Source organism: Nothoprocta perdicaria, unplaced genomic scaffold (genome assembly GCF_003342845.1).
Source record: "Nothoprocta perdicaria isolate Ctin4 unplaced genomic scaffold, notPer1 scaffold_130, whole genome shotgun sequence".
In the NCBI taxonomy this organism is placed as follows: domain Eukaryota; kingdom Metazoa; phylum Chordata; class Aves; order Tinamiformes; family Tinamidae; genus Nothoprocta; species Nothoprocta perdicaria.
Window position 1 is genome coordinate 1,761,652 of NW_020454428.1, and position 27,013 is coordinate 1,788,664.

At 42.5% G+C, this 27,013-nt stretch overlaps 1 protein-coding gene across 1 annotated transcript in view; it reads left to right on the top strand.

The window, feature by feature from the left end:
• The window catches only part of CYYR1 (cysteine and tyrosine rich 1), a gene marked incomplete at its 5' end in the record, with an annotated part of 46,902 nt that extends 20,266 nt beyond the window's left edge, over positions 1–26,636 (top strand). Inside the window, 2 exons of the mRNA XM_026033675.1 lie at positions 24,503–24,660; positions 26,411–26,636. Coding sequence (XP_025889460.1) covers positions 24,503–24,660; positions 26,411–26,544 — 292 coding nt within the window. The remainder of the gene's footprint in view (positions 1–24,502; positions 24,661–26,410) is intronic.
• Between the last annotated feature and the right edge of the window lie 377 nt (positions 26,637–27,013).

Below are 27,013 nucleotides of genomic sequence, written 5' to 3' on the forward strand. Positions count from 1 at the left end.
TATGAAAATCAGGCTTTCTGCTGTCTCTAATAAAAMTAACTTATTATTAGGTAAACAAGTGTATACACAAACAGACTGACTAGGAGGAAGAATTACTTAAGATACAAAACTTGAGTGCTGGAGAAGAGATAGCATTGATGCTGCTATCCCAGCAGCCCAAATGTGCCCGCATCTCCCGCGGTTCAAAACCTAAGTCTGGTTAGAATCTAAATTAATTTATGTACCCAAAATAAACTCCACAGAGATGATGCAGTGCTGCTTCTGCATGCCAGGAAAGCTGAGCTTCCAGGGGCTAGCTGTCTCTTGGGCACAGGGATCCCCGGTCCTGTGGGTGGATATAGTGGCAATAGCGTCAGTATTTGAGTGCTGGCTCAAGCGGCAGCCCCTCTGGCACGAGATGTGGACAGGCTTCGCAGTGGAGATGCCACTCCACGGGATGTGGAGGAGAAACCCAGCGCAGCCCAAGCTCCGGGGACTCATCAGGGCTCACGAGCTTGCAGACAGGCTGCTCCATAGGCAGCAGCCCCAAGACAGCAGCTCCCACGCCTGCTTAGCCATTGCTGCCGGCACAGCTGGATGCCAAGGAGGCTCCCCTGGCTTGYGAGAGGAGCTTCCCCATCTACGCAGAAGAGGGACGAGGCTTTTTCCAGACAACCTTGCTCCMCAGCGGGGCCCCTCTTGCTATTCCAGACGCCTTCGCCATTGGGGATGTGATGTGGTTGAAGATTTGGGGGGGGATGGTTGCATGATTTTTAATCATGAAATTAAAATTGCATTAATTGGATTTACCACGCACAAAAAAAAAAATCCTGAAAAGCTTTTGTAAGTGAGAAATTAGATTTACAAATCCTTGCCGTGACTTTACAGTACAAATCCTGGCAATAAATCCTAAATACACTTTCATATATAAATCCTTTCTTTACCCTTGGGATGGAAGCCACTGATTTATGAATCAGAACAGTAAAAATCCTGAGGCTGTATCAGGCTTACTAATCCCGGCGTAATTTTTTAATGGAACGTGCTGGCCTTGAGTTTTTTGTGTCACTTCATCCCTAGAAGAGCGAGCAGTTTACATCTGCTCCTACTGCTCCTCCATGTGCATGCCTTGGCAAAGCTCCCGATGTTTTATTTCATCTGGGTCTGCAGCAAGGAACTGCCGCCCACACTCGTCGCTGCGGCAGGAGGGAGATCCTTGTTCTGGACACCTTGAATGCGCGCAGCTCTGGAGACCAAGAAGCAGCCCAGCAAGCTGTGTTGAGGGCCCTTCTTGGCACCGAGGTGGTTCCCGTGGCTGGTGCCCTCAGTGGTTGGCTTCCCCCGGGGTAGCTCAGCACGGCCCCTCACTGTCTGGGCCCTGACCACCCTCTCACTGCCCCACCGGAGGTCAGAGGCAGACCCAGTAGAGACGTCAGGCACATCAGAGAGCTGCAGCGCTCAGCAGCAGCCCTTGGCCAAAGACCAGCCAGGCCAGATGTGGAAACCAGCAGGGTGAAAATAATCCTGAAGCAGAAAGGTTGCTGCTCGGAAGGAGAAGTCAGACTTGCCAAGACTGCAGGGGACACTGCTGCAAATTTAAAGTGTCTTCTCATATAGATCTAAATTAACTCCCTAATAAAAAAGGAGAATAAGGTCTGCAGATAAGATACACTGCTTTTCCCTTGGCAGTCTTCTTTTTGTCTTCTTTCCAGGTGTGTTACCCTGCTCTCCACCTTCTCCACTGATTTCCTTTGTCCTTGCTCGGTGAGGGGGGTCATTTGGAGCTGGACAAAGCAAGAACAACACATAACCACAGCAAATGATCACAGCTTTGCAGGCAGCTGTTCAAGGCTCCTGGCCATGGCTAGTCTGCGCCCCGTGTCCATCACATTTGACTGTTTTTCTTTGAAAATTTTGATCCCCTCCGGCAAGGACACAACTACAGCACAGGTAACACATCTAGGGTAAGTCTGCTCAGCAGCAGCATCTGTTACTGAAACAATGTGTTGTTTCGCACTTTGGAAAGCTAAGGGGCTTTCTGGAGCTGATGCAGAGGCTGTTGGCATAAAGCTGCATTTCTGCAGGCGTTGGAGAGGTAGCAGAGAGGCGTTGGAGAGGTAGCAGAATAACTTTTGTGGAAGCCCTTCCAGTAGGGAAACAGCTGCTTTTGGATGCTGGTCTAGATGTTTTCCTCTTCGTTTGGCCCTACGGACCCATGGCCCTCCCAAAACTGAGCCCAGGGACTGGTTAGAGGATGCAGCTGCAGGGCTAAAAGACTCTCCACCATTGTGATACCTGCCCAAGGTCAGCTTCATGGAAAAACTCCTCGGAAACAGCCATACCATGTTTTCATGTTGAGTTTAACTAAGTTTTCAGAGCTGCCCTGGGAACTTAACATAGTTTTAAGTGCCCTTAACTAAGTTTTCCCACCTGTGCGTGGGAATGTAAACCAGGAAGGAGGAGTTGTAATTGGAGAAAGGAGAGCTTTGGCAAAGCAGCTTCAAGTCTAGTTGTTTGAAATACTGAAAAGAAGCTAGACAGGAATTTGAGAATTTTTGTGTTTGCAAAATTACTTTGGTGAGATGAGATAACCAAATATCTGCTTCTGTCAGTGGGCATATCATTACTAATGGGAAGATACCCTAGTTACCTCTATGTGCTTATTTTTAAATTCCCAAGAAATTGTCACATGATATTTTTTACATAATCTMTTACTATAAGTGTTACCATAAATTTTTAATATAGCTATGATTTCATTCCCTATAATCATTGAAAGAGATATTGACYGGGATGTGATCAATGGCAGAGAAGAGAAACCAACACACGCGGATCAGATGCTTGGTGGTCTGAGCTTTGGCTTGAGCAGTCTGAGAAGTTCATTGCTGATCTGGAAATGCTAATCTGGACATGCTGCTGTCCAGAGCAGGCCACTTTTAAGCGAGCCCATGCCTTTTTGCATGGCAAGTGGGATCCTGTGCATAAAGAACAGCAGTTTTGCTCCAGGGCTGATTTTTTGAGGAAGAGTTAACTGGTCAACCTCTGACCACCTGTGCTTAGTCTTGTTCAGTAAGGCCAAAAGATCCATGCTACACAAGCCTAATGTGCAGGCACCATGTCATCAACATGCACCGATGCAGTTGGTCTAGCAGGGTTTGAAGTCTTTTTTTTTTTTTTTTCTGTATATCTGCCATCACATGCACAGCACACATACACAGCACACATGCACAGATTTCTTCCTGGGAATAAATATTTGTTTTCAAGGCAGTTGATAAGACTTAGGCTCATAAAGATGACAAAGCAGAGCTAAAGTGTGACACCATGTTGCCTTACAAAAGTTTGAAAACTATTAGTTGCGTGTAGACTTACACGCAAGTAGCTTTAAAAGGAAGATTACTGCCTTCACTTGGAGTTGCTGCTGCTTTTTTTTTTTACAGTTACATAGAACTGCATTAACAAATGACATGCACATCTTTTTATAAATATGCTATTACTGTGTTATGATTGTACTAGTAGTAAAGTATGTTTTCTCTTAACATCATTTCAAAGGTAGTTTATGAACAACACAAATGAATTCAAAACTTTATGAGATGGAAGAGTGGGACTATTTCTTATGCTGATGTCAGACTCTGAGGCAGTGCTCAGCACTGGTAAATAGAAACATAATTGAGAGTTCTTTCTTTATGAGAGATGTAGAGTTTTTTCTCTSTTCACCAGCATGAAAAGGAAATAGAGAGTCACATAATGTTAGCAATCACATGTCCATTTCCAAAATATATATTATACATGAATAATTCATTTCTTGGCAGGCAATGAATTTCAAAAAATAGATTGGGTTTATACCACATAGATAATACTGGCAGAGTTATGTTGCCCATGCCAACATGGCTCTCCCAAAGTGTTTTATGTTCATACAGAGGCAATGCTGAGGGCAAGCAACTGCTTTCAATCACCAAGTCCTGAGCCAGGAGCCTGCCTGGTTCCTTAGATGAGAGAAAATACATCAGTAGTTTGTGGTTTATCTGACACATGGAGAAGTTGACACAAAGATTAAAAGTATTGAAACGTTGTGGGGGAATAAAACAGATTCCCCCACAGATGCCAGGGATTTTGATCAGACTTGTTTTACAAAGTTCACTTATATTTTCTTACCTACCTTCCTGACTTCTGTGCCTAGTTCAGAAAAATGCAGCAGTACCATTAAGATTCCCATGGGATGAGTACTGTCTTCCACGTTACATTTGTGCYACCATTTAACTCCTGTTTCTTTTTAAGGTCAGAGTGTGTAATCACGACCTAACAGGTGCTTGTCAGATAACCCAGACTTGGCTATAGCAGCAGTGGGGTGAGAGAAGGAGCATCACCTTCTGAGGGCCTGTTGATCTCAGAGCACTGCATAGCCCATAGTGCCTGATGGGCTCCCAGCATGGGAGGTCCCTGTGTCCTGCTGCTGAAAGCCTCTTGCAGAATCTGCCGTGAGGATTTATCAGAAGCATTACAATCTTTTCTTTTCCAATCACTTCTTCTATGATGCCTAATTTATAAAGAGATTTTTTCCTCTGCTGCTTTTCTTGTCTGTTGATACATAGCAAAGCAAGTGTAAACTGCTACGCTAGGAGGGTTTTTACTGTCATCCTGTGTGTATGCAAGTGACCACACTAAAGTGTAAAATATGAAGAATGGGATTTCTTCCTGTTTCTTAGTAGAATTTAATGTTTATCAGAGTCTATTCTTCTCATTCCTCCTTTTTCGGGAAGAGAGGAATAACTCCATTCCACTCATCCTCTTGCCCCTTGCTTTCATGCCAAGTGAACAAAGTATTCTGTATCTTCTGGACCACAGGAACACCAGAGATCTCATTACTACACGGCAATCAAAGCTGCAGTGTAACTCTTCACCTTAGCCTCACTAGCTCCATTTATGCTTGAGTCGAGGACAAAAAGTCTCGGGGTTGCTGTTGGAAAGAAGGAAGGATGTCTGAAAAATGTACTTCTGTGAGTTACTCTCAGCATATCACTGCTCCTCARCGCTGATGTGTGGAGTTTAGCAAGGATTAGTGTTTCAGTAAGCATCCAGTTTGCCATAGTGCCTACAGCAGGAGAAATACCCAGTGAAGCCAAAGCCGATTTCCAAGTGGGGATACGTGCACCAGGCTGTAGCTGCAAATAGCACATTCTGGGGCTATAATTTATAATTTTGTGGTAAATTATTGCTCTTACACATCTGTATGTCCTTGCTCTTACACATCTGTGCTTTGAAATGTGGCTTCTTCTTAAGATCATATTTTGCTCACATCCAAACTGGTGAATCATGGAAATTTGCTAATAACCACAAACTGCTATTCACTGAGTTATGATTCTCCTGGATTCAGGCACTCTTTGCAAATAGCAAAGGAAATTCAAGCTTAGTGTCAGATTGAATCACATGACAGCTCTTTGGCTTTGCATCATATTCTGGACCAAGCTCTTCCCATCTTAGGCCCTTTATCGCCAAAGGAAGGGATTTGGCAGCCTGTGTCACACCCTGTGTTCCTGCACAAATCTCTGGGCTCTGGCTGCTGAGGAAACCTCTAGCAGGGCTTTTCAACATCTTTACATCTAGTGCAGTAAAATGCTTGGAAGTTAAAAAGCTCATTTTGCAATAGGGAAATGGATGTCAGCGGGAAGATACAAGGGCTGAAAATCCCAAGTGCTTTTTCAGGAACTGCCACAATTCAACCTCTTGTGACTCYTTTTTTCCTGTAAACTGGGGCTGCTTATTTTTAGAAAAGTAGTTTAGTGTTCCTAACCCAGTTAGGGACACAGGCATCAACTTAAACAATTTACAAAAAATGTAATTCCTAGTGTTTAGCTTGGCAAAGCAAGCCTCCTATGTAGAAGTGAAGGGATAAAGAAAATACTTKTCCTTTCTGACAGCAAAGAGAGGACAGGCAGGGAGAGTGAAATCCACTCCATGGTGCCCGTAGTTTGCCCAGCCGCATTGTACCTTCCACTGTGACACCTCCATTATATATGATTAGTTCTGCCAAACCTACTCTGCTTCTGTCCCCACGATGGGGGACAGGCAGGGTTCGAAAGGAGTAGATACTGCTCATCTCTCCCTGCCAACCCCAGGGCAGCAGCAAATCTTTCTGCCATCGCTGTTGCTTTTAGGCTGATTTTCTTGGATGCACTTCCCAGCATTGCACTTCTGGCACTGACTAATTTCTTAACAGCTCCACATAATAGGAGCTCTGCACACATCCTAAATAAAGTACCCGAGGCCACTCTGTGGGAGGTCAGCAGGGTGGGCACAGGTGCTTGAGCATGATGTGATTTAGCTTTTATCTTCATGGATCTAGAAGCTGATGCACAGGTGTTTGCAGCGCTTAGCCTTGAAGATAGAGAATGTGTTTCCTTTAGTTAGATAATACTTGGATGGTCTTAATGGCATGGCATCTTATTTATTTTTATTCTTGGGCATTAAACCTTGGAGATCTTCTTTTTTTTTTTTTTTTTTCTGGAAATTATTGTCAAACAGCTACCATTGAACTAGCTAGGCTACTGAACTGTTTGATAGGTTATTTTCTTTCTGTCCTTCTTTCCTTCTTTCTTTCCTTCTTTCTCTCTCTTTCTCTTTTCGTCTCTTTCATTTTTCCTTTTTCTCTTTCTCTTTTTAGACTGATGCTTCTTATCTTCAAGTTTTTCTGTATGACATTTTAATGAATGGCCTGTTCCCTCAGCTCAGTTCACAAAAGCTGTTCTACCTCTGATTTTATGTCATGTCAGCTGGAGACCAGAATAGGTGAGTTGAACCTCTAAGCACCTGTGTGCTACATTTTTAAACATAATATATTCCTTGCAGGCTTTGCCAGTTCTGGTATCTCGATAATGAATGGCTTTGTGTTTGCTTTCACGGAGCAGAAATGTTTGGAAAGGACAGAACTTCCCATTGACCTGATTCAGGGGTCATATTAACATCATCAGACAAAAAGAGTCCAGAATTTCAATGCAAACTAAGTCTCGCTGCCACCCCTTGCCCTGAAATGGCAGTTAAACTTTGTGCAGTTAAAGTAAACTTGCTCCAGTTAGGTATTTTTTTAATACAGTGATCTGTAATTTGTGGTGACAGCACGGCAAATTCTCAGCAAAAACTTGAAGTATCCTTGTAGCATGGATGGAACTCTGGAGCGGAGGTTCAGCTAAGGGCCAGCACTGGGTTTTCAAAGAAAGGTTGTCCTTGYTGATGAGTTAAAACTCATTATCTTATTCCCTCCTCACTTAAATATTGAGTATTAGGTACCTTGGGGCATCTCTGTCTAAGAGCCTATGTTATTGTGAAAGTTAGATTTTGGGTTGTTGATCATCTATCTGCTCTAGGATTTGGAAGACCAATTTCTTCCTTCGTTGACCATAGTTTTGCATGGAGGAAGTACAGAAAGATTCAGCTGGATGCTGCTGAGGGTAAAATACTCTAAATCCTTCTGAACTGGATATTTGGCTGGGGAATATCTGCATTAATTTGTTAATTTTCATGCATCTGGGGATCTGAAGTAACTTCTTTGTCCTCTGGAAAGAGGAAAGGAAAACCTATTCTCATTCTTGTGGATGTTTTTCACACAGGCAGGCTCTCAATTAATTAAAAATGGGTGATGTCCCTTAGAAACCYGTTAAAGAGATTTTTTTCTGTCTCTTCACACCCTATTTTCCCTTGCCTGGGATGTCTTGTTCACCTGAGACTGGAGGTTGAATAACGACCAGAAAAATGGTAAAAAAAGCRTAAGTCAAATGCAGTCAAAAGCCTCATAGAGTTGGTTTTAGTCAGAAGAAGCAGAGTATTTGATCTGGATTTTCATATTGGATGAGCATTTATATTTTCTCTTCCTTCCAGTCAGACCTGACTGGTTGCAGGTAGTATGAACTGCCATTGACTGGACATGATTTACATTTTGTTTACATAGAGATTAATTCTGCATGTCGCTAAAGAAGCTAAATGTAACAGCTTTCTGCACAATCAGTAAATGAGAAGGCAAAATTAAAACATGACTGTTCCCTTTAACAATTCTAAGAAAAAATAAAGCATAGCTTAAATCATGTGAGCTTTCAGCTAAGCCTCTCATTAGTGGTGAAAACTTTTTTCTCTGCAATCTCTTGAACTCTATTTTGAAGGTGAAAATAGAAAGAAGAAAAAAAAAACACTGAATTGCTGTTTTGTAATAGGAGAATTTGCTTTATCTTTTCTTTTCTCTCCCAAAGTTARTGTTTGCAAGAGAGCCTCTGGACCACCCCTAATCTGGTAATGGGTTTACCACAATCCTGAGTCACTAAACAGATGTTTATCTGAGTATTATCTGATTCCCTTATGGTGGAGGGTCTGTTCACAATCTCCAAATGCATTAAAGAAAYGAGGGAGTTGTAAAAACATTTAGAAATAGATAAAACACCCTTCTAAGAGAAGCTGTGATAAAAGAAAGCAAAAGCTCCATGGAACTGACGTTATTCCTTGAGTTCTGTTTTTTTTTTTTCTTATTATGCTCACTGTATTCAGCAGTGTGTACTGAATGTCATCTTGAAATACATATCTTAGATGATAGAAATACAGAGGAGCTACTTTTTATTTTACCTTTACTCATTTTAAAAATTGCAAGTTGCATCTTAAAATAATGGTCTTGCTGGAAGGGTTGTTTTATTTGCGAATGCAGCCTGTGAAGGCTGATAATCAGAAGTTATCCTGGTGTTTAAAAATACACTCTTATAAAAAAACATATAAGCACATGTGTTGCTTTATCCCCATGAGTCCTCAGATCAGAAAAATAAAGAACCTATAAATCTTTCTTTTTATAGTTATCTAGGTAGTAAAGTAGGGGAGAAATACAATGTGAAAGGAAGGATTATTAAATAATTCCTAACCCAAAATATCCCGTAGAAACATGATGTTAATTAATTAACCACGAGATCACACAGTTCATTACTCACAAATTGGCAGGTGATAAGAAAGGTGCAAATGCTTTTTTTATGGCAGGAAATACTTTCATTAAATTATACTGTGAAGTCATCCCTACAAGTCTTTGCATTCTCTATTGCCCTGTTGGTTTCATATCTCCTTCACCTTCTCTATGATGCTGTAGACAAGAAGGTAGCACCACAGCTGGTGCATTTCTCCTACCTTTGCATGCATGCTTGTCAGGCCGCCAGAACTGAGAAGTGGCCATGGCCTCCCTCCTCGTTCATTCCTGTTACATGAGTGTATGCCATTGCTGTTGCATTCCTGAAGTGTGCCTATCCCAGACCTTCATTTGCTAGAAATGCTCGTTATTCACACAAAAGGTGAGAAGCTGCAGTGCTTCCACTTGAAAAGTGAGACATAAACCAAAGGTAGAGCCAACACTGCTCTTAAAGCTCAGCCTGATTTTAGAGAAATCAATGAGTCCAATTAGCTCTTCTTAAGATCAGGATTACACCTTGTAGGCCTTTTTGTCATCTKAACTGTCAGTACTTAAGTCCCTCTTAATTCTTAACCATATTCTCATCCCTCTTCCATTTCATTCAGTGTCACGTACTAGGTGCTGTGCKTTCTGCTACTTCTGCCAAGTCCCACATACTGCCACTTCTATTCCTGCTTTCCTTCTTGCTTCTAAGCCCTGGAGTCCCAATGCAACAAAGCATTTAAACACATGTTGAGTTTTAAGTTATGAAGTGTTCTGTTGAGTCAGGAACTTTATATTCAACCCATGGTGTTTAAGCCAGAGTAGTCTTTTAACTTTGAAAGGTACAGGGACAGATTCTCAGCTCAGTGCCATAKATTTTAATTATTTCTGTTTTAATTCTTTCTGTTTAATTCTTCTGTTTTCTTTCAATTAATTCTTTCTTTTATCAGTTCTTCTGTTCTTCATTATAATTGCCCTTAGATTCCCATTTTTACTTTCTCTATTGTTCCTTTTTTTTTTTTTTTAAGTCTCCTTTTATTTATCATTTTTCTTCCACAGAGTCAGGAAGCACAACATTTCATATTGTATATCAGAAGATTTACCCTACAATTAGTTTAACTGCTCTCACAATAGGCGAGAGTGGCCAAGGGTACTATCTCACCAGTCTGTCCTGATGGGATAAAAATATCCACACTGGATAAATGTTTGCATGATCTAAGAGTGTGCCCCTGTTTTACAGAACAGCCAGTGCATGCAGCTGCTTCAGAAAGAGCTCAGAACTTGGATGAGTTTAAAATGGAAATTCAATTCCTTCTCCTTACTTCTGAGCACCATTTCCTAGAGCTCTGGTGACTCTGCATTGACTCGGAGGGACATAATGGTCCTTGTGCTGTCTGCAGTTTTTTAATCTGCTGCATAGCTTTGAATTCAGCGCTTCCACTTGCTCTGTGCTGCTGGGTCACTGTGACCAGGCTCCCGCTACCACAGGCAGCGCATCATAAATGTGCCAGTGCTCAAATGTGCTCAATACTGAACCCTTATAAGTAGCTAACCCCTGCTGCAGCTTTTGAAAAGCTGTTCTAGAGCCTTCCAGCTGAYGACTGAAAATATTTTATTTTGCAAGTCTCCTCCATACTAGTAATTCCAGTGATATGTTTCAGCATTGGCTCTGCATGTTTTGATATGAAGATGTGAAGATGGCTTTTCGATCSCTTCTTAAGTGATTCTGTTTCTAGGCTGGAAGCGTTCTGAGCAGTCGGTGTGGCACAGAGTATATGTCTTTGCAGACATAACAGCATTGCTTTCAGTGTGATGGTCAGCTGTGTAGGCTAAAGTGTATTCCATGAGTCAAGAGTGTATTCCTATTTAATCAAAGCACTGGTCGATTCACATAGGGCAAGGGACAGAATTCGGGCTGGTTTTGTATGAAAACATTTTCATACATTATTTCACCACACTATTGGCCYGTCTCCTCTTCCCAAAAGCTGCACATACATCTCAAATGACTTTAGTGGCCTGTGACACGTTAAAAAGAAGAGCTCTGTAATCATATATTTTAATGAAAACAGCATCAATCTAGTGGTTGTGGATGCTTTTGCTTTTGAATATTTTGCAAGATGCATCAGGGTTTTTAGTCACTTCACACTGTTGCAAATTTATGTGAAGTGTAGATTAGTAACAGGGCATGACATCAAAGCAGTACGTACAGCCTCAAGGTAAAAACTTTTTTTAAAAAAAAATGTTACATTTATGGATCATTTTGTTAGAAGAGCTCAGATTGGCACTATGTCTCTATTTTTATTGCTAGAGATATTTGTATGGATATGTGCTCTCCTGGCTTGTGGATACCACTAACGTTTCACGAAGGTGTAACGGAGGCTGAGCTCAGTTAAGGAGCATGAACCCAGGGGAGTGTGCAGCATGGCAAAGGACACCTGAAGGACACCTGAAGGATGGCTACACTTYGGTGTTCTCATTTGTGTGTAACTCCTGTCAACAGTGATAGCCACAGAATGGGGCKCATGGGATGGGGCACAGCGTTTCTCTCAAGGTTCAAGTCAAGTGCCAAAGTCCTGACCTTTGGCAAAGCTAAAATGGAAGGATAATGTTTTAATTGTTTGACAGGTGGTAGATTTAGGCCTTTGTTCAGCAAAGCACTTGGGAGTGCTTTCCCATTGACTTCATTGGGAGTATTTTATTTATACCTAAGCATCTGATTATTTCCTGAGATTGCCTTTAGGGAAACCGCTTCTTGCCTTCCATTCATGGGAAAGGAAAACATATTTATTCCTGCGCCTAAAGAAATTATTGAACTTTATTAGCTTAAAAAGCAAGGGCAGGTGAGGCTGAAAATTAGGAGGACACCAGAAAGGCCGAGGGGAGCCCTTTCTGCACACCTCTGCAGGAATAAGGGCCATCTGATCCTCTGGCAAGATGCAAAAAGGGGCTAGAGGCTGCTTGGGTTGGGTTTTGTTCATTTGCCACGTACAGGCAATGTGCATGGGTGGGGRCAGAACTGTCCCTCTTGGCAAGGAGGTCATTGCTGATGCAGCAGCAACTGGTCCTTTGCGATTCCCTGAAGAGCTCTGGAGGTRGAAGAGGTCAAATCCAGCTCCACGTTATCTATTGTAGCCTGGGCACACCTTTTTTTTGCCATTCATTGGCTTCTGCATCCTCAACACAGCTGCCTTCAGATAAAGCAACCTTTGGTATTTTATGGAAGTTGCAGAATACTTCTGCAATTGCAGTTTTTCCTTTTTTTTTTTTTTTCAGTTTTCTGACTCACAGGCCTTTTCTTCAGAAATATAACATGATTCATATACCCAAGCACTTAGCTCACTTTATATCTAAATGGCACTTTATGCATGCTTAACAAGAGCATAAAACCATAATTTGCTTATGCTGCTTAATAGGGTTTGAATCCTGTAAAGACTTATGTAAATACTTTAAGTTCATGGTAGGCTTTTGCAGGATTGGGACCTACAGCTGGAGTGTCCAGAGGCTTGGGCTSGATGCATCACATCTCATAAGCTGCCTGGCAGAGCACCTGGGAAGAGAGAAAGAAAAATGGAGTTGGCATTAAAATTTGATACAGAAAAGAATGCAAAGAAGCTCCTTTACTGCTTCCACAGGGCTAAGAGAGCTGAAAGTTAAAGTACATCAGAAAAAGGAGATGGAAAGAGAAGTTTAAAACATTTTTTTTCTTTCGCTGTGCTCCAGAATTTCTAAAATTAAACTTCCAGTGTCTTATTATTTTTATTGGAAGATATGAAGGAAAAATCCCTATGCTGGATAATTTAAAGACTGGATAGATTTATTTGGACCCAATAACTACAGTAGCTAGCACTGTCTTTGTAAAAAGCTATTTTGCAGTTACTCAGGCAATGCACATGAGTTATAATTTGCTTTTTAAAATGGAATCAAATAATCTATGAAACTGTATTTTTCATATCTTTTATTTGAGATCTTTTTTTTCTCCCAAATCATCTAGGAGCCACTTCAGATTACTTAATTTCTAAAAATATATCTTCTACATTTTTATTCTACCAGGCAGAATTCTAAAAGCAGTAAAGTCTTTCAATTGAGTTGAAATTTAATAAATCTTAAATGCATTTTGGGGACACAATTTATGTTCTGAGACTCACATTTCTGAAAAAGGTGATTTTTTTCTCAGATCTGTAAAATGGTGCTGTATGCAAGCACCTATTCATTTTCAGTTACTTCATTGCTTAGTGTTTTATTTTATTTCACTGTGTTGTCATTTGGAAGAGAATTTTTAGTTTACATTCATTCAGACATCTTTGTTTCTTAAAAGGCAAGCTTCTCTTCTCCCTCCCTTAATGCTCCAAAGAAGAAAGAGTTGATGATCTTCTTCTCTAAGCCTTGGGACTGATTTATAGCCTACTAATGAAACAATATTAGTAATTCGGAGAGGACTGTGAACTGCATGTCACATGCATTGAACTCTGTGGGGATTGGAAGTGGGTTGACCTATCAAACCTGTTATTTGGAATCATGACTGCAGTCATCAGATGCCAACCCCCAAACAGCTCCAGCAAGAARGTCCTACCCTACCGCCTCAAGTGCCTGAGTCTAGAGTCCCATGGGCTGTAGCCACGCACAGCAGCACAGTATTGCTGGTCTTTCTGATGGTGCAGCCTCCAATTTCCCAGTGTTTATCCTTTTTCCATGATAGTGTTGATACAGGGCATTTCATACTCCATGTATGGTTGCATTAAAACAGCCAGCTGCTCTCCATGAAGGGACACCTGGGAAAGTGGCTCATCTCACCTGCTGCAGCTGCCGTAAACTGTAGTCCAAGGACAGAGGAAGCTAAAAGTAGCACATGAGAAATAATCCCAAATGCTCCCTTAAAAATGCTGTGTTAGAACCTCCCCTTGGAGGCCAGGAGGCGGAAGCTGCAGTTAGGGAAAAATAGGACTAACCAAATGATACTGTGTTATGGTAAGATCTCAGATCTTGCAAATGGCCTGACTAATAGAATATTATCAGCCATCTAGTGTTACTAAACTAATACCACTATCCCTACCGCCATTAGGACAGTGACGATATCAGAAATGGATAACTGAGCAGGAAGGTTGGACTAGATGATCTCTAGAGGTCCCTTCCAACCTTGAATATTCTGTGATTCTGTGAAACAACGTTTCTCTGAAAATACTCTGGCTGATCAGGGGCTCCATTAAATCCACAAGGAATATATATCATAGGATGCCTGAACAAGATCTGTAATCCCCCTTGAGGGAGAATATTGGCCAAACCAGAAGTAGGCTGAGTCACCAAGGAGCATTTCAGGGATGGCCATCCATATGATATTCTTCCCGTTCAGTTAAAACTCTGCTGTGCCACACACACAAAAAAAAAAGGCTGAAGTTGACTTTATAATATACATTATGTACTGTGGGCATTTGCTTGGGTTCTTCTCCCTCTGCACACTCTGGTCTTCATTTCCTCAAATCTCTCCCAAGCTCACATTCAGTTTGTGCTGTCTCCATTAGCAAATGAAAGAGCTGTTCTTCATAATGATTCACCAAGCGGGTATTTAGAGGGGGGAGAGTGTCCAGGGAGAATTGTTTCAATATTGAAAATGTGCCTTACTTAGCAAATTACACAAGTCATTAGATTTGGTTTTGGGTTACTTTTGTCTTTAGAGCTGACCACTGGGAASCAAGAAGGAAAAAATGTTTCTCTTGGCCTCAACTTTTCCAGAATTGGGAAGGATCTCCTGAGTCAGCTGCTCACAGTTTTATAAAAAGCATGGACTGAATATGAGGTAGGAAGTTTGGGCTTTTGCCTCTGTTAGCATATTTTGGGACTGCATGGTAGAGAGGCAGTCTGTATGGGAGCTCATGGGGGGAATCTAGGGAATGCCGGGTTACAGCCTAGTAGGAGAAACAGAAAGCCCTTGCAAAGAGCTGGTAGGTCAACTGTGCTCCTTCTGCCAGAAACACTGTAGAGGTAGTAAATTGTTCTCAAGGTGTGTGTAATGGAAAGTTACCTCCTCGAGTTAAAACTTGCATATCCTTTGGGAAGTCCTTTCATTTCTTAGCAGGAAGAGTCACATTTGTGTAATATAAACAGGTTTGGCTCATTAGCAAACCAAATAATAACCTTGTACTCGGAGCTGCATTCAGTGGCGTCCTGCTTCTCAAAGACAGCCCTGTAGTGGAAAGGACTGAACTGGCAGGGAGATGACATATAGTTACCTCATTAAGTCAGTCCTTGACTTTGGGCCATAGATAATGTGGTCCGTTGAATTTGGCAGGAGTTTGTGCTGCCCTGGGGAACAGGCGGGGAAAGTTTTTTTCCAGCGCTGCCCTCCTGAGCCTCTCATCCCGCTGTGTGAGCCCTGGCGCTTGGGGGAACCCAAAACACATATCCTGGAATTGTGTCCCAGTGTTTGAGGGAATGCCCCAAATGGGTGCTATGTCCTGAAATTGGGTCCCAGCTCTTAGCTGAGGAGAGTCACCCTGATGCCTCTCTTCTTTCACTCTCCTTGGCAGCAAAGCACAAAGCTACTTTGATTTTCTTGGTTATTTTCAGTGATTTAGACATAAAGGTGTGGTTGTTATGTTAAGGGGTGAAGGTGTTTCTTGCCAACAACGAGTTGATTCTCTTTCATTATTTTCTGTTTACTTCAACTGAAGGGAAYATGGCAACAGAGAATGGTGAGTTCACAGTTCTGCCAACAACCACAGCTTGTTCGGCAGTGCAAGGTGGTAGCGGCTGGATTGTGCACACAAGGCTGTGGAGAAAATGAACTCCTTTGTGCAGAAAATTAAAAAAGAAAGGGATGATGCTTAGCAGTGCACAGCTTTGCAAATGGGGGTTAGAAGGGACTCGGTGGTGTGAAGCTATGAGGAGAGATGTCAAGGCCAGCAGCAAGAAAATGAAGGGATGATGCAGAAAGCATCCCAGAAAACATCTCTTGAGTTTCCACATCTAGTGTTTACCTCTCTATTTAGCCAATTGCCTTGGAAATCATGAATAACAACTCTTCTTAATTATAGCCATCACATTTTTTTTYYTTTTTTTTTCATCTGTGGTTTTGAGCCCTATTATTTAAAAACAAATGTTTTCCTACTGTAAAGAAAAAAGTGCAAATTCTAATATTTTCATCTAATAGCTGGTTGGTTCCTTACCCTGTGACCAAGAAATCAGTGTGAGGTGATGTCCCCAAGCTTTGGGCTCTGCAGCAGCCCTGATGCCCTCAGGGAGCAGGACTTGACAGTACTGACTTGTCAGATCTCTTTGGGGCCCCACATAGTTTGCTGTCACTTCCATGTTGTTCAGGCACTTAATGTCCCCTGTATCCTGCCTGGATGTTTTTCTGCCTCAGAAAGCAATAATTAAGGACCTTGTCTATAGGCTCTTTTCATTAGGGCCTGCTCACTTAGTWAATTTACCGAATAACAATTAGTCCTGTGCACAATGTTCTTTGGCAAATCAGAATCACGTCAAACGTGGTTGGCTGCAGGGTTTATTACAGGCTTGAAGCTTGGAGTAGGCRCATTAAAAGTCTCCCACCTTTGAATCTTTCTGTGGCTTGGCAGGCCTGATCCAAATGTACTGTGGAGGCAAGACTGAGTAGAATTAGGCAGCTCTGTCTCTCACTTGCTCTGAGATTTCAAGATCCTACAAACAAAAACTCCAGAAATCAGAAGAGCAGGTCAGGCTTTTAAGGCAAGAGCTTCCAGACAGAGAAGCTGCAGGGATCTCCTGGTCTGAGCTAATAGGATGCGAAAAGTCAAGGGCTTTCAGAAGCTGATATAAATAAAACTGTAAGTCTATGTTAAGAATTTACGTGAACRATAATAATCCTGCAATTCTCCGAAGTGTTTGTTCCCATCTCCGGGAACCAAAAGGCCAGTGCCAAAAGGGAGCAATTAGCAGGGTGACTAAATTTGTGCTCTTGGAAAGCCAGCATGTCCCGCAGACCTGGTGCTTGGCTTCCCAGCAGGCCAGGAGAYGACCAGCAGCTCCCATCTCTCCCTTTGCTACCAGTTCAGGACATGTTTCAAGTAGCAGGCTCGGAGAGCAATGCAAACAGTCAACAGATAGAAATAAAAGTCCCTAAAGCAAAGGAAAGGTTACATTTGGTACACGAGTGTCATAATCTTCTATTTCAGGTGGCGTCAGGCCAGGCTCTGGGAGCGCAGTGAGGGACATTGTGAGAAGTGGAAATGCCATTCTGGATGCTGTTTCCTTTCCAGGGAAGCTTGTGAAAGACATCGYGTAGCCTGCGCGGGGAGGTCAGGGATGTCTGAGCAGGGAAAGGTGGCACAATAGGAGCTGCTGCAAAACAAGCCAGGGAAGTAGCTGGAGAATGTGAGGATGGAAGCCGGTCACAAAATCCTCGACAATGTTCCTTCGATAAATCTGGAGAACTAGCTTTTCCCTCACTGTTATTTCTGTATTTCTGTTCTTTTAATCTCTTGTTCTGATTTATATGGGCACGGAAATGTTTTCCGCATGCTGGTAACATCCTGGCATTTTGAACTAGCAGACAGATCATCTCTGCATTTCATTTCAAAGGCAGTATTTGCATCTGTGTATGATGAAAATGCTGGGCAAGGCTGCAACTGATCTCAGCATGTTTGCTTAGCAGTGATCAGTTAATAACTCAACACCACCGTGTATTAAGTACGCTGGCTGTCACATCGCTGCCACACGTGCCTCCCAGCTATATGCTGTGCATCATTCCCTCGGTCCCCAAGTCATTTCTGTGACTGCATCCAGTAGTGTGTCAGGAAGAGAAGTGAAACATTTTGCCTAAAGGAAGTAAACAAGCCAATAGCCATATGTTTCTCCAAAGGTGAGTTGTCTGAGAAGCCCTTCCAACGACTAGCCCAAGCCAGAACAAGCTATAATTACSCATCCTTGTGTTCTGCAGTTTATATGATTTTCTGTCTGCTGCTTTAAGTATGCCACGGTTCWGCTCCAGTGGATCTGCAGCCTTTCAGCAAGCTGTAGAGAGTGCCCAACTGCTCCTGCAATGCTCCATAGGAAAATGAGCTGTCCTGTAACCCTTTGCAGTGGTTATGCAGCTTAGCAGTGTACTGCTAAGTCTCAGATGATGACTTGAGGGAGGAGGGAGTTGATAAACCTCGTGATTAGCTGCCACCATTACAAAGCCTGGGCATTACTCAGCATTTTGTGCACCTCCAGTTAATAATCTCAAGAGTGTAACCAGGTAGAGAGAGGATGACAAAGAGGATGCAGCTCTGAAAGAATTAAACATTAACGGCACACTGAAATGCAACTGAAGGGGAGCAAAAGAAGCTGTTCTCCAGGGAACTGCTGTCCAAGTACAGTCTGTACCCAGCTTTAACAGGCAGAAGGGGTTTGTTTACGGAAGCAGACAGTCGTCTCCTTCCTCTGTACCGTAAAACCTGCCTCTGAAGGAAGCACCAGGAGGAACTTTGCCTAACAGTGGCTTGCAAAGCAACGTCCCCAAGACAAGCCTAGTGCCTTGAGGCATTCCTCTCATTCTCATTTCACATTATCCTATCTTTTTGTGCTCCCAGGTTACAAAAGTTTGTGGGTGGAAGGCTGCTGGCGTAGCAATGGGAGACCCAGACTCATACAATCATTTCTTCATCCATCCAGGCGCTCCAGCATCCAGCCTAACTGCTCTCCAGAGCAAAACCAGGCTCTCCCAGGAGCACTTACAGTGTGGCTTTGCCTCTGTTAGAACTAAAGGGCAACTGCAAACCAGCCAGATAGAGCCCATCTGCCCCAGCATCTTCAGGAGAAAACTGCCCGTGAGACAGCTGTACTTCTGCTGTCGGTCCCAGCAAAGTGGCTCACTAACCAAATTAATAAGTAAACGACCCACCGCGCCCTCCCCCCAAGCAACTTCGAATCTAATTAGCAGTCTAAAGAGAACRTTTTTCAAGACTTCAGTGGTTGGATCAGAAGATCAAAAGATCATTGATTCTTTTTATTTTACTTTACCTCAGAGAAGGAGTTAAAAAAAAATCCCTTATCAGATGCATTTTGAATGCCCAAAAGGAAAAAAAAAAAAAAGACTATTTATTAGTATTAGTAGTGGTATTCTAAAGTGTATTACATGCATTATTATTAATGTTGTTCTAAGAGGTTCAGTGCCAGCAAATCATAAATAGAAAGAACTGGCAACAAATTAATTAGAGAACTAAAAGAAGTGCTGAAAATTAGGATGGATGATGAGATGGAAGAGATGAGCTGAGTAAAACGAAGACTGTTAGAATGGCACCTCTGTCTAGCACTGAAATAGTAATGAAATATAGTGAAGAAAAAGTGGGAATACTGATCTCCTAACAACTGTGCTTCTAACAACCTCTTGCTGTATTCGGTCAAATTTCTGTAAAATTGCTAACATAAGCTATTACATGAAAGGACATTTATGCTGATATAAATGCATCTCTGTAGGGATTTCTACCGCTTCCATAATGATATTCTATAAATTGATATGGTATTACAGAGCAAGCTGGGCTTCTCAAAAAAAAAGGAGGCTTAAATTCACCTGTGCTAGATTTAGTCTGTCTCCTTCTGTGGAGGACATGAGTGGGGGCACCATGATGGAAAATTCAGTGTCAACAACAATAATATAGTGCATGTAGGGGGAGAACAAGAAAACAAGCCTAATGCCCCCACAAAATCATTGGTTTTGCTCTGACATGGCCTTTTAGAAGTGAGATTTGGTGGTGTGGTAAATAGTTCCATAAAATCTTAGCTCCTGACTTTGACAGTGTGAAAAAAAAAAAAAAAAAAACAAATCTAATAGAGGTTATTTATGAAACATATTGAAGGAGGCCAGGAGAGAGACACATATTTCTCCTTTTTTTCTTACACTCTTTCCTAGGCATCTCCTTGGCCATGGGTTCCCTGTTGGGGGCTCCATTTTAGAAAAATCTGTAGAACTCCTTCAGGAAGGGAAAGGGCTAGAGGAGAAAAGAAGCCTGATGGCACAAGAGGAGAAGCGAAGAGAAATCAGTCCCTGGAAGGGGACAGGGGGTGTGGGAGACACTGCCTGCAGTGCCATTGGGGCCACTTTGTTAGGGGCTGACTTGGTGCCCATGGGACATACTGAGACAATGAAAGGCTACCAGCAGGCTAGGAGGTCCCTGACGCAGAGCAGTGTGGGCTGTGGAAACTTCTTCCTTTTACATTTATTTTCATTTTGTTTCCACACATTTCCATACTGAGAGCTGTCCAATCCTCATTCTTCCTCTAAAGAAAGTCCCACCAATTGAGCCATAATATTTTTATGCCCCTGAGATCCACTCACCCCACAGGTCAGGTTCTTCTCAACCTGAATGAATTTGACAATGGCTTTGCTTGCCCAAATCCCATGTAACTAGCCACTTGGAGAGGAAAAGTGGTGCTAAATGAACTTCACTTCTGTTGGCCAAGACATCAAGGAGCAGGAGACCTCAGCCTTTCCATCATCTCCTGTCCAGCACATGCAGGTTGGAGCAACAACCCCATGTAACTAAATCACCCAAAGGCCTGATATCCCCAGTGCTATTGCTGCTGTTTGAGGCTCCGTGTAGGCTGAAACACGAGCTGCACATGAGGGTTATGTGCTTTCCAGCAGGGTGTTGTGGCATAGAGAGCAGGGGGAAGGCTTCTCTGAATACCTGATTTTTACCTTGACAATTTCTCTTGACATTCTGCTATTTTAGAAGTACTTTTCCCCTCTTTACTTTCCTCTACGTTCTTCTTTTTTTTTTTTTTTTTTTTTTTTCCCATGGCAGTATTTTTCTCTTGATATGTTTTGTTGCTGTTAAGGACCTTGCATAATGTTTCCCTTTAAATGGTTTAATTTCAAAGTTTTCTCTTCAAACTTCCTAGTTGCTATGTGACTCTGCTATGTGGTTTCTAAGTCTTCTTTAGTGCCCTTTATCTCTTAGGCAGTTTCCCTTGAAAAGCTCTGCAGTGTTGATAGCATGAAAAATATCATCTGTATCTCTCTGTTCATAATGTAGAATTTCAATATATCTGTGAGAGAAGTGGATGCAGACCAAACAAGCATTTTGTAGGGAACAATAATGGTTATTTATTTATAGGATTCTTATTTTCTGAAATTCCCAAATAGCATGAAGAGAAACTTGGCCATGTTTTAAGAAAAGACTTCTTTTTTTTTTTTTTTTTTCTCATACATTCTAGTCATACCACAAGCTTTCCACAAAAAGAACATTTTATTTTTGTATTATATGCCCAGAACAGTTATTGCAGGACTGGACATTTCCAGGATTTGATGTGGAGAACATGTTGTCTGATTTTTTAAAGGTAGAGTGCTCACAGCTTTTCTTGGAGCCTTTGTGAGTGGCAGGTGTCCCAGGTCCCCATTAGGATGTTCATAGTTTGACTCACTTTCAGTGTTAAAATGTTTGAATACTTTTCTCCAGATCCTCAAAAACACATCATTTTAAACTGAAGTATTTGACTCCAGTAGCAATTTAAAATGCATGACACTGGGTTTAATCTGAAGCCCACCAAGAGCAATGAAATTCTTTCTGTTGATACTCTGACTATAACTGGATTTAAAAAGTGACCTACATCTTTTGCTCTGTGTCTCAGGCTCTCTTGCTCAGTTATCCATASGTGGTCTAATTTTACCATTGCAGAATGAAAACATGAATCTGTGAATAGCAGTGGGTCTAACTATTTAAATCTCTTTCTGGCCTCATTTCTGAACCTTGAACAAGACTTGCACTTCCCAGTTTTGTCAGCAGAGCGAGGCTGGTCAGTATTTTCTTTGGTGACCATTTTCATCTGCAGTTCATAGCAGGAGCTATGGTGAAACCAGCAAAAAGTGGCTGATACTCCTCATTTTCCTCATTGAGATGAGTTGGCTGGTTGGGTTGGCCAGCTGGCAGATGTGGGGTTTTTCATTTGGTTGGGATTTTTTTGTTTTTTTTTTGTTTGTTTATTTTTGTTTTTTTTTTTTTTAACTTGTCAATACAATTGTGCTTATACTGAGAGCCCTTTACAAACAGAGAAGCAATAGGACTGTGAGTGAGCCCTCAGGTCTTGGTTCAGTCACCCAAAGCCATAGTTGATAGGCTAAATTCCTCAGGAAGGGCAGAAGCTGTGTTTGAAAAAGGTATCAGACATTTTGTAACCTTTGTTCCTTTTTTCTCTAAGTCTGCATTGATATTTGTTGAGCAATCTTGCATTGGAGTAGTCACTCCAAGAGGAGAGTGGGATGTGGCTGTGAGGGTGGGATGTCGGGTAGGCCCCAGTGCACCAAGAGTGCGTGCTCTCTTGCCCATGCAGACCATCAATGAGGGCAACCAAATGGCACCTGAAATCAGTGGGACATCTTGTCCTTTGGAGATGCTTAAACTCTGGTTAAAATGAGCTTTATTACTACAGAGCTTTCAGTGTAGCTCTTGGCAGGCAGCACGTACTGTATGTGCAGTGTTGTGTCCTCCCCACTTTTGCCAGCCTTTAGATTGGAGTCACCATCTTCCTGGCTTGCAGTCAGTTGCAAGTGCAGCAAATTGTTTTAGTTTCTGGATGGGGTAGATTATAGGGTAGATGACCTGGCAGAACATACCTGGACTGCAAGTACTGTGAAATAGTGAATCAAAGCAGAAACAAGGTGCAGATCCTGAGAGCAGCAGTCAGTAGTCTTTGGTTCTGTTTCGTGCACCTAGGAAATGGTTGACATCAGCATAGTAGAGATTTTGTGATACAGCTGCCAGGGAAAAGGCACAATGATTTAGCCACCTAATGGATGTAGTAAAAGGATTGACGAGTCTACTGTTGGTTAGAATAAATGTGCTTTTTATTAYGCTTGGTTTGTCTTAATTATAATATTATTTCTTTTTTTTTTGTAATGAAAAGAGTACTGTGTTAAAGTGTCTCCTGAACCACATATTCTCATGCAGCAGTTGCTCTCAGGATAGTGATAATGTTCACAGAGAGAACTGCATGTGAAAACCAGAAGGTSAGCTATTCGCATCTTCTGAACATTTCAGATTGTGACTTTTGCTATTTTTCTGTAAGGATCAAGAGTCCTGCTACCCCTTGAGAGCTTGCACCTAGCTTACTTATACTGCTTAATATCAACATACTTGATCACATCAGAGTACCAAGATGTTTTCTGAACTACTGGTTTCGTCACCAAATGCCTGCTGTCATGAGTTGAGCTTTCGTGTATTAGGCCATTATATTTACTGCCTATACTTCACTGTCCCTGCATACTCTTAATTTGTTCTTATGTAACAGTAGAGAGTAATTTAGCTCCCTGGTAGTGTGTTTTAGTAAGAAAGCAAATTGTCAGTGTTTACTTATACTGTACAATTCGGTAATTGTACTGCACGCTGTGGGCAATTTCTTGAATAATATGAGCCTGAAAACAAGCTCTTAAATTCATATTTATGTTCCTAAGCAGACAGCCTAATTTTTTCAAATATTAAGTCTACCCTTACTCTTATTGACTTTTTGGGAGTCAGTGGTTATCAGTGTTTTGAAAATCAGGTCKTCTTCTTCTTCTTCCAGTGGAGGAAAGACCGACTTTATTCCAGACTCATTTTAATGCATATCTCTGTAGTTTTGCAATGCCTCTCTGACTTGCTGCATTGTAATAATTCCTAGCGGAGCTTTTCATGCCATCTAAATGATCAACTTGGATTGATTAAAATGTCCAGTACAAAAAGTTTCCAGCAAAGTTGCTGCTTTCATACGCTGATGAACAGAACAAGAATATTTCTGGCAGATCTTTGTGCTGTTTTCATAGAAGGGCTGACTATAAAAATCATCTTTCAGGCAATGTATGTTTCACTCCCGGAGCCTGACAACAAACCAGAGTGAACTGAGGTGCATCAGAAAGACTCATTTTGTCCTCGGCAATATTAGGARCGCTCAGTGCACTGTTAGTGAGGTTTGTCTCCTGTGTGTCAGTGCCGCARGGCTTCCCCGCTCTGAATAAGTTCAAGGAAAGTCTGATTCATTACTTCGGGGCCTGAGCTGAATTCTTTCCTCCTTTTAAAAGAAATTGCCTAAGCCCCAAATGCTGGCTACAGCAGTGTGAAGGAATGGCCATTTGCTTTGCGCCTTGCTGCTCATCCCCAAGAACAGAAGACTCTCCTTAATCTGTGGGCTCAGACGTGCAGCAGAAAGACTTTTTGACCCAAGATAAAACAATGACAAAAACATTCCTGTGCAAGCACAGCATGCAGGCATTTTGGGATGCTTCTGGAATATATTACTGGGGATAACTTACTCTTTCTTTAAAAATAAAATTCTGCCAATACTGTTAGGGGGAAAAAAAAAGTCTTGTGTGATGGGGAAAAGAGAAGAAATTATTCTTGGTAATATTTAAAAGTTTTTAAATTAAGGAGGCCCTGGAATGGCCCCAAATTTAACATAAACTCAGTCAGGAGGGTGGTCTGTCACAATTAAGAAGTGCCACTTCAAAAGTGTTCTCATTTGAACTTCTGAGATTTTTCATTTCTTTTATTTTGACACCCTCATGGGTCAATATGTGCTGCATTTTCAGTAATCAATATATACTACTTTGGTCAAATTAGGACTGCTCCTGAGRAAAAAAATTGGGTCTTCAAGCACTCTGTGGCTGATGCTGACTGCCTTTTTCCCTTCTGCTTGCAGAGGCACAGCAATAGCTGGAATTGTTTTCGGGATAGTGTTTATAATGGGAGTGATTGCTGGGATTGCCATCTGTATCTGCATGTGCATGAAGAACAACCGCGGGACTCGAGTCGGGGTCATCCGGACGACACACATCAATGCCATCAGCACATACCCAGGTAAGGAGGCGCAACGACACCCTTGCAAGAGGTCACRATTGGAGGGAGGCCGTGCAGAGTGTTGGCTTTGCAGCACGTCGGGCCAGCGTCCCCACCAAGACACTTGCCATGCAGTGGCTCCCCACCATGTGGAAGCAGCTGTGCTGCTGAAGAGCAAAGCAGCTCTTGTGCACTATATATACTTACAAGCAAGCTACCCAGTATTTAGTATGTACTCCATTGTCATAATCACTGTGCTTAGCATCTATTTTCTCCTTCATCCTCTTACTTTCCAGTTAAACTAAACCCAGCTATAATCACCCTTATTATTGCAATATTGTTTCACATAGAGAGATGAGTAATGAGAGAAAACTGCAATATTCTCAAACATGAATTGCTGAAGAGCTACTTTAGAAGCTAATAGTCACTGCAAGCTGTAAAAACAAGAACAAAACGAAGGCTCTGGGGCTCTAACCTTTTTCTCCCCAAGGCTTTTCCTGCACTGACGCACCACCTACCTATCCACCGCCAGGCAGTTAGACTCCATGTGCTGCCTATGCCCGGTGCAAATAGCTATTTGAGCAGTCCTGCCTCTCAGCAGCAGCAGCAGTTTTTGGAGGATGGGACAAGCTCTGAGATTATTTTCATGCTCTCCTCAGCATCAGCAGTCTTGGAGCAATGATTGGCCTGGCTCTCWAGTTTTGTGGTGTTTACAACCAACCCTCCCTTCCTGCCAGTGGCAGTTTGGGACAGGAATGGCAAGTGATGGGATGCCTTGACTTTGGGTCAGCCACTGTGGCAGCTAGGTTTCTGGAGAGGAAAGAGTGCTGGTCTTGCCACACAGAGACCCAGGCCCCCTCCCTCCATCTGAACTATCCCATACTTCTGTTTTCTGTCTTATTAAAATGCTCTTTTAGTGCCAGTCTGCTTGAGATCTCCAGGGAGGAGATAGGAAATCCCTCACAGTTATATGAACAGTGAAGAAACAGACTCTGGAGCTTCACAGAGACCACTGCAGTGGGGTCTTTGTGCAGAACCCTCARCCCTATCCTGCTCTGCACCTGGGATCCTTCTCCAAGATTAGCAGAAGCAATTGAGAAAAGACTTTCAGCTGTTTATGGGAGCTTTTCATTCTTTCCTAARTATCTGACCTGCTTTAAAACATGCGGCTCTCCCTGGATTTCTTTGCTGGTGAAAGCCCTTTTCTTATACAGTCTGAGTCCTAGGAATATCTTGGGAAGATGTCAGGRTTTTCTCCTGCTGTGTGTAATGCAGCAAGGAGCAGCAAGGAGCTTTGCACTGTGTTCAGCGTGTGGTTGTGCATCTCCTGGGGATCCACAGGCAGTGAGAGAAGCCCACAAAGGTCAGCGAAGGCCCTGGCTACAGAGTCACTCTGAGATAAATCCGTGTTGCTGCTGAAAGGGAGTAAAGCTGCTAAAACCCAGCTAAAATCCTCTCCTTAAAATATTAAGCTTTCTTCCGCATCACCCTGGTGTCATCTGCCATATGGCAACCTGAGCAGCGTTGCCAGCACAAAACGCAGATAGGGATGGGGATGAGCAGTGAAGGAAGGGGCAATAAGCAGGGGCTTGCCTTGTAGCTCAGTGACAGTATAATGATAGACTGRGAAGAAAAATAAGAGCATATTGCCAGGAGACTTCCATCTCCTGCATGGGAGTCTGATTTTAAACCTGAAAACACCTGAGGGCCTGTGCATGAAATAAAAAAGATTAATTTTTAACTAATTCTTCTTCCTTTCACCCCATGCCAGTGGCACCGCCACCGTACAGCTACGAGTACGAGATGGAGTACCCCGCAGACCTACCTCCTCCATACACTCCAACCCCACAGGCATCGATGCAGTACCTGCCACCTCCTCCCTACCCTGGCTACTCAGGGAAATAACGGAGCGGAGCCACATGGACCTTGATTGCCAGTTGAAGCAGCCAGCACCGTGGGATGGGAGTTTTCACTCAGGGACAAATGGATGAGAGCTACAGGGACAAAAGTGGCCAGGAACTGGCATAACCCAGGGAAATATTGTCCACTGCAGCTTGCCACACTATCAGGTTGAACAACGTATGGATAAAGAAAGAGTTGCCACAGTTTAGGGTAGCACTTAGCATCAGTGCTTGGCTTCAGCAGATCAGATCAGAGCATCTCTCTTCCCACGTCACAAGATGCTTTGAGGGGAWGGCTCTGGCCATCATCCTCAGTATCCGCACTCTGCCTGGCTGTGAGAAGAGGCAAACGAGAAAGACAGGAGCTGTTTCCAGCTTCCATTGCAGGATAGTACTAGCAGAGGATCAGCTGTGCATATGGACCTGATAAATATATTGCAAAGAGAAGTGCTCTTGGAGTTACTCAGTAGCCA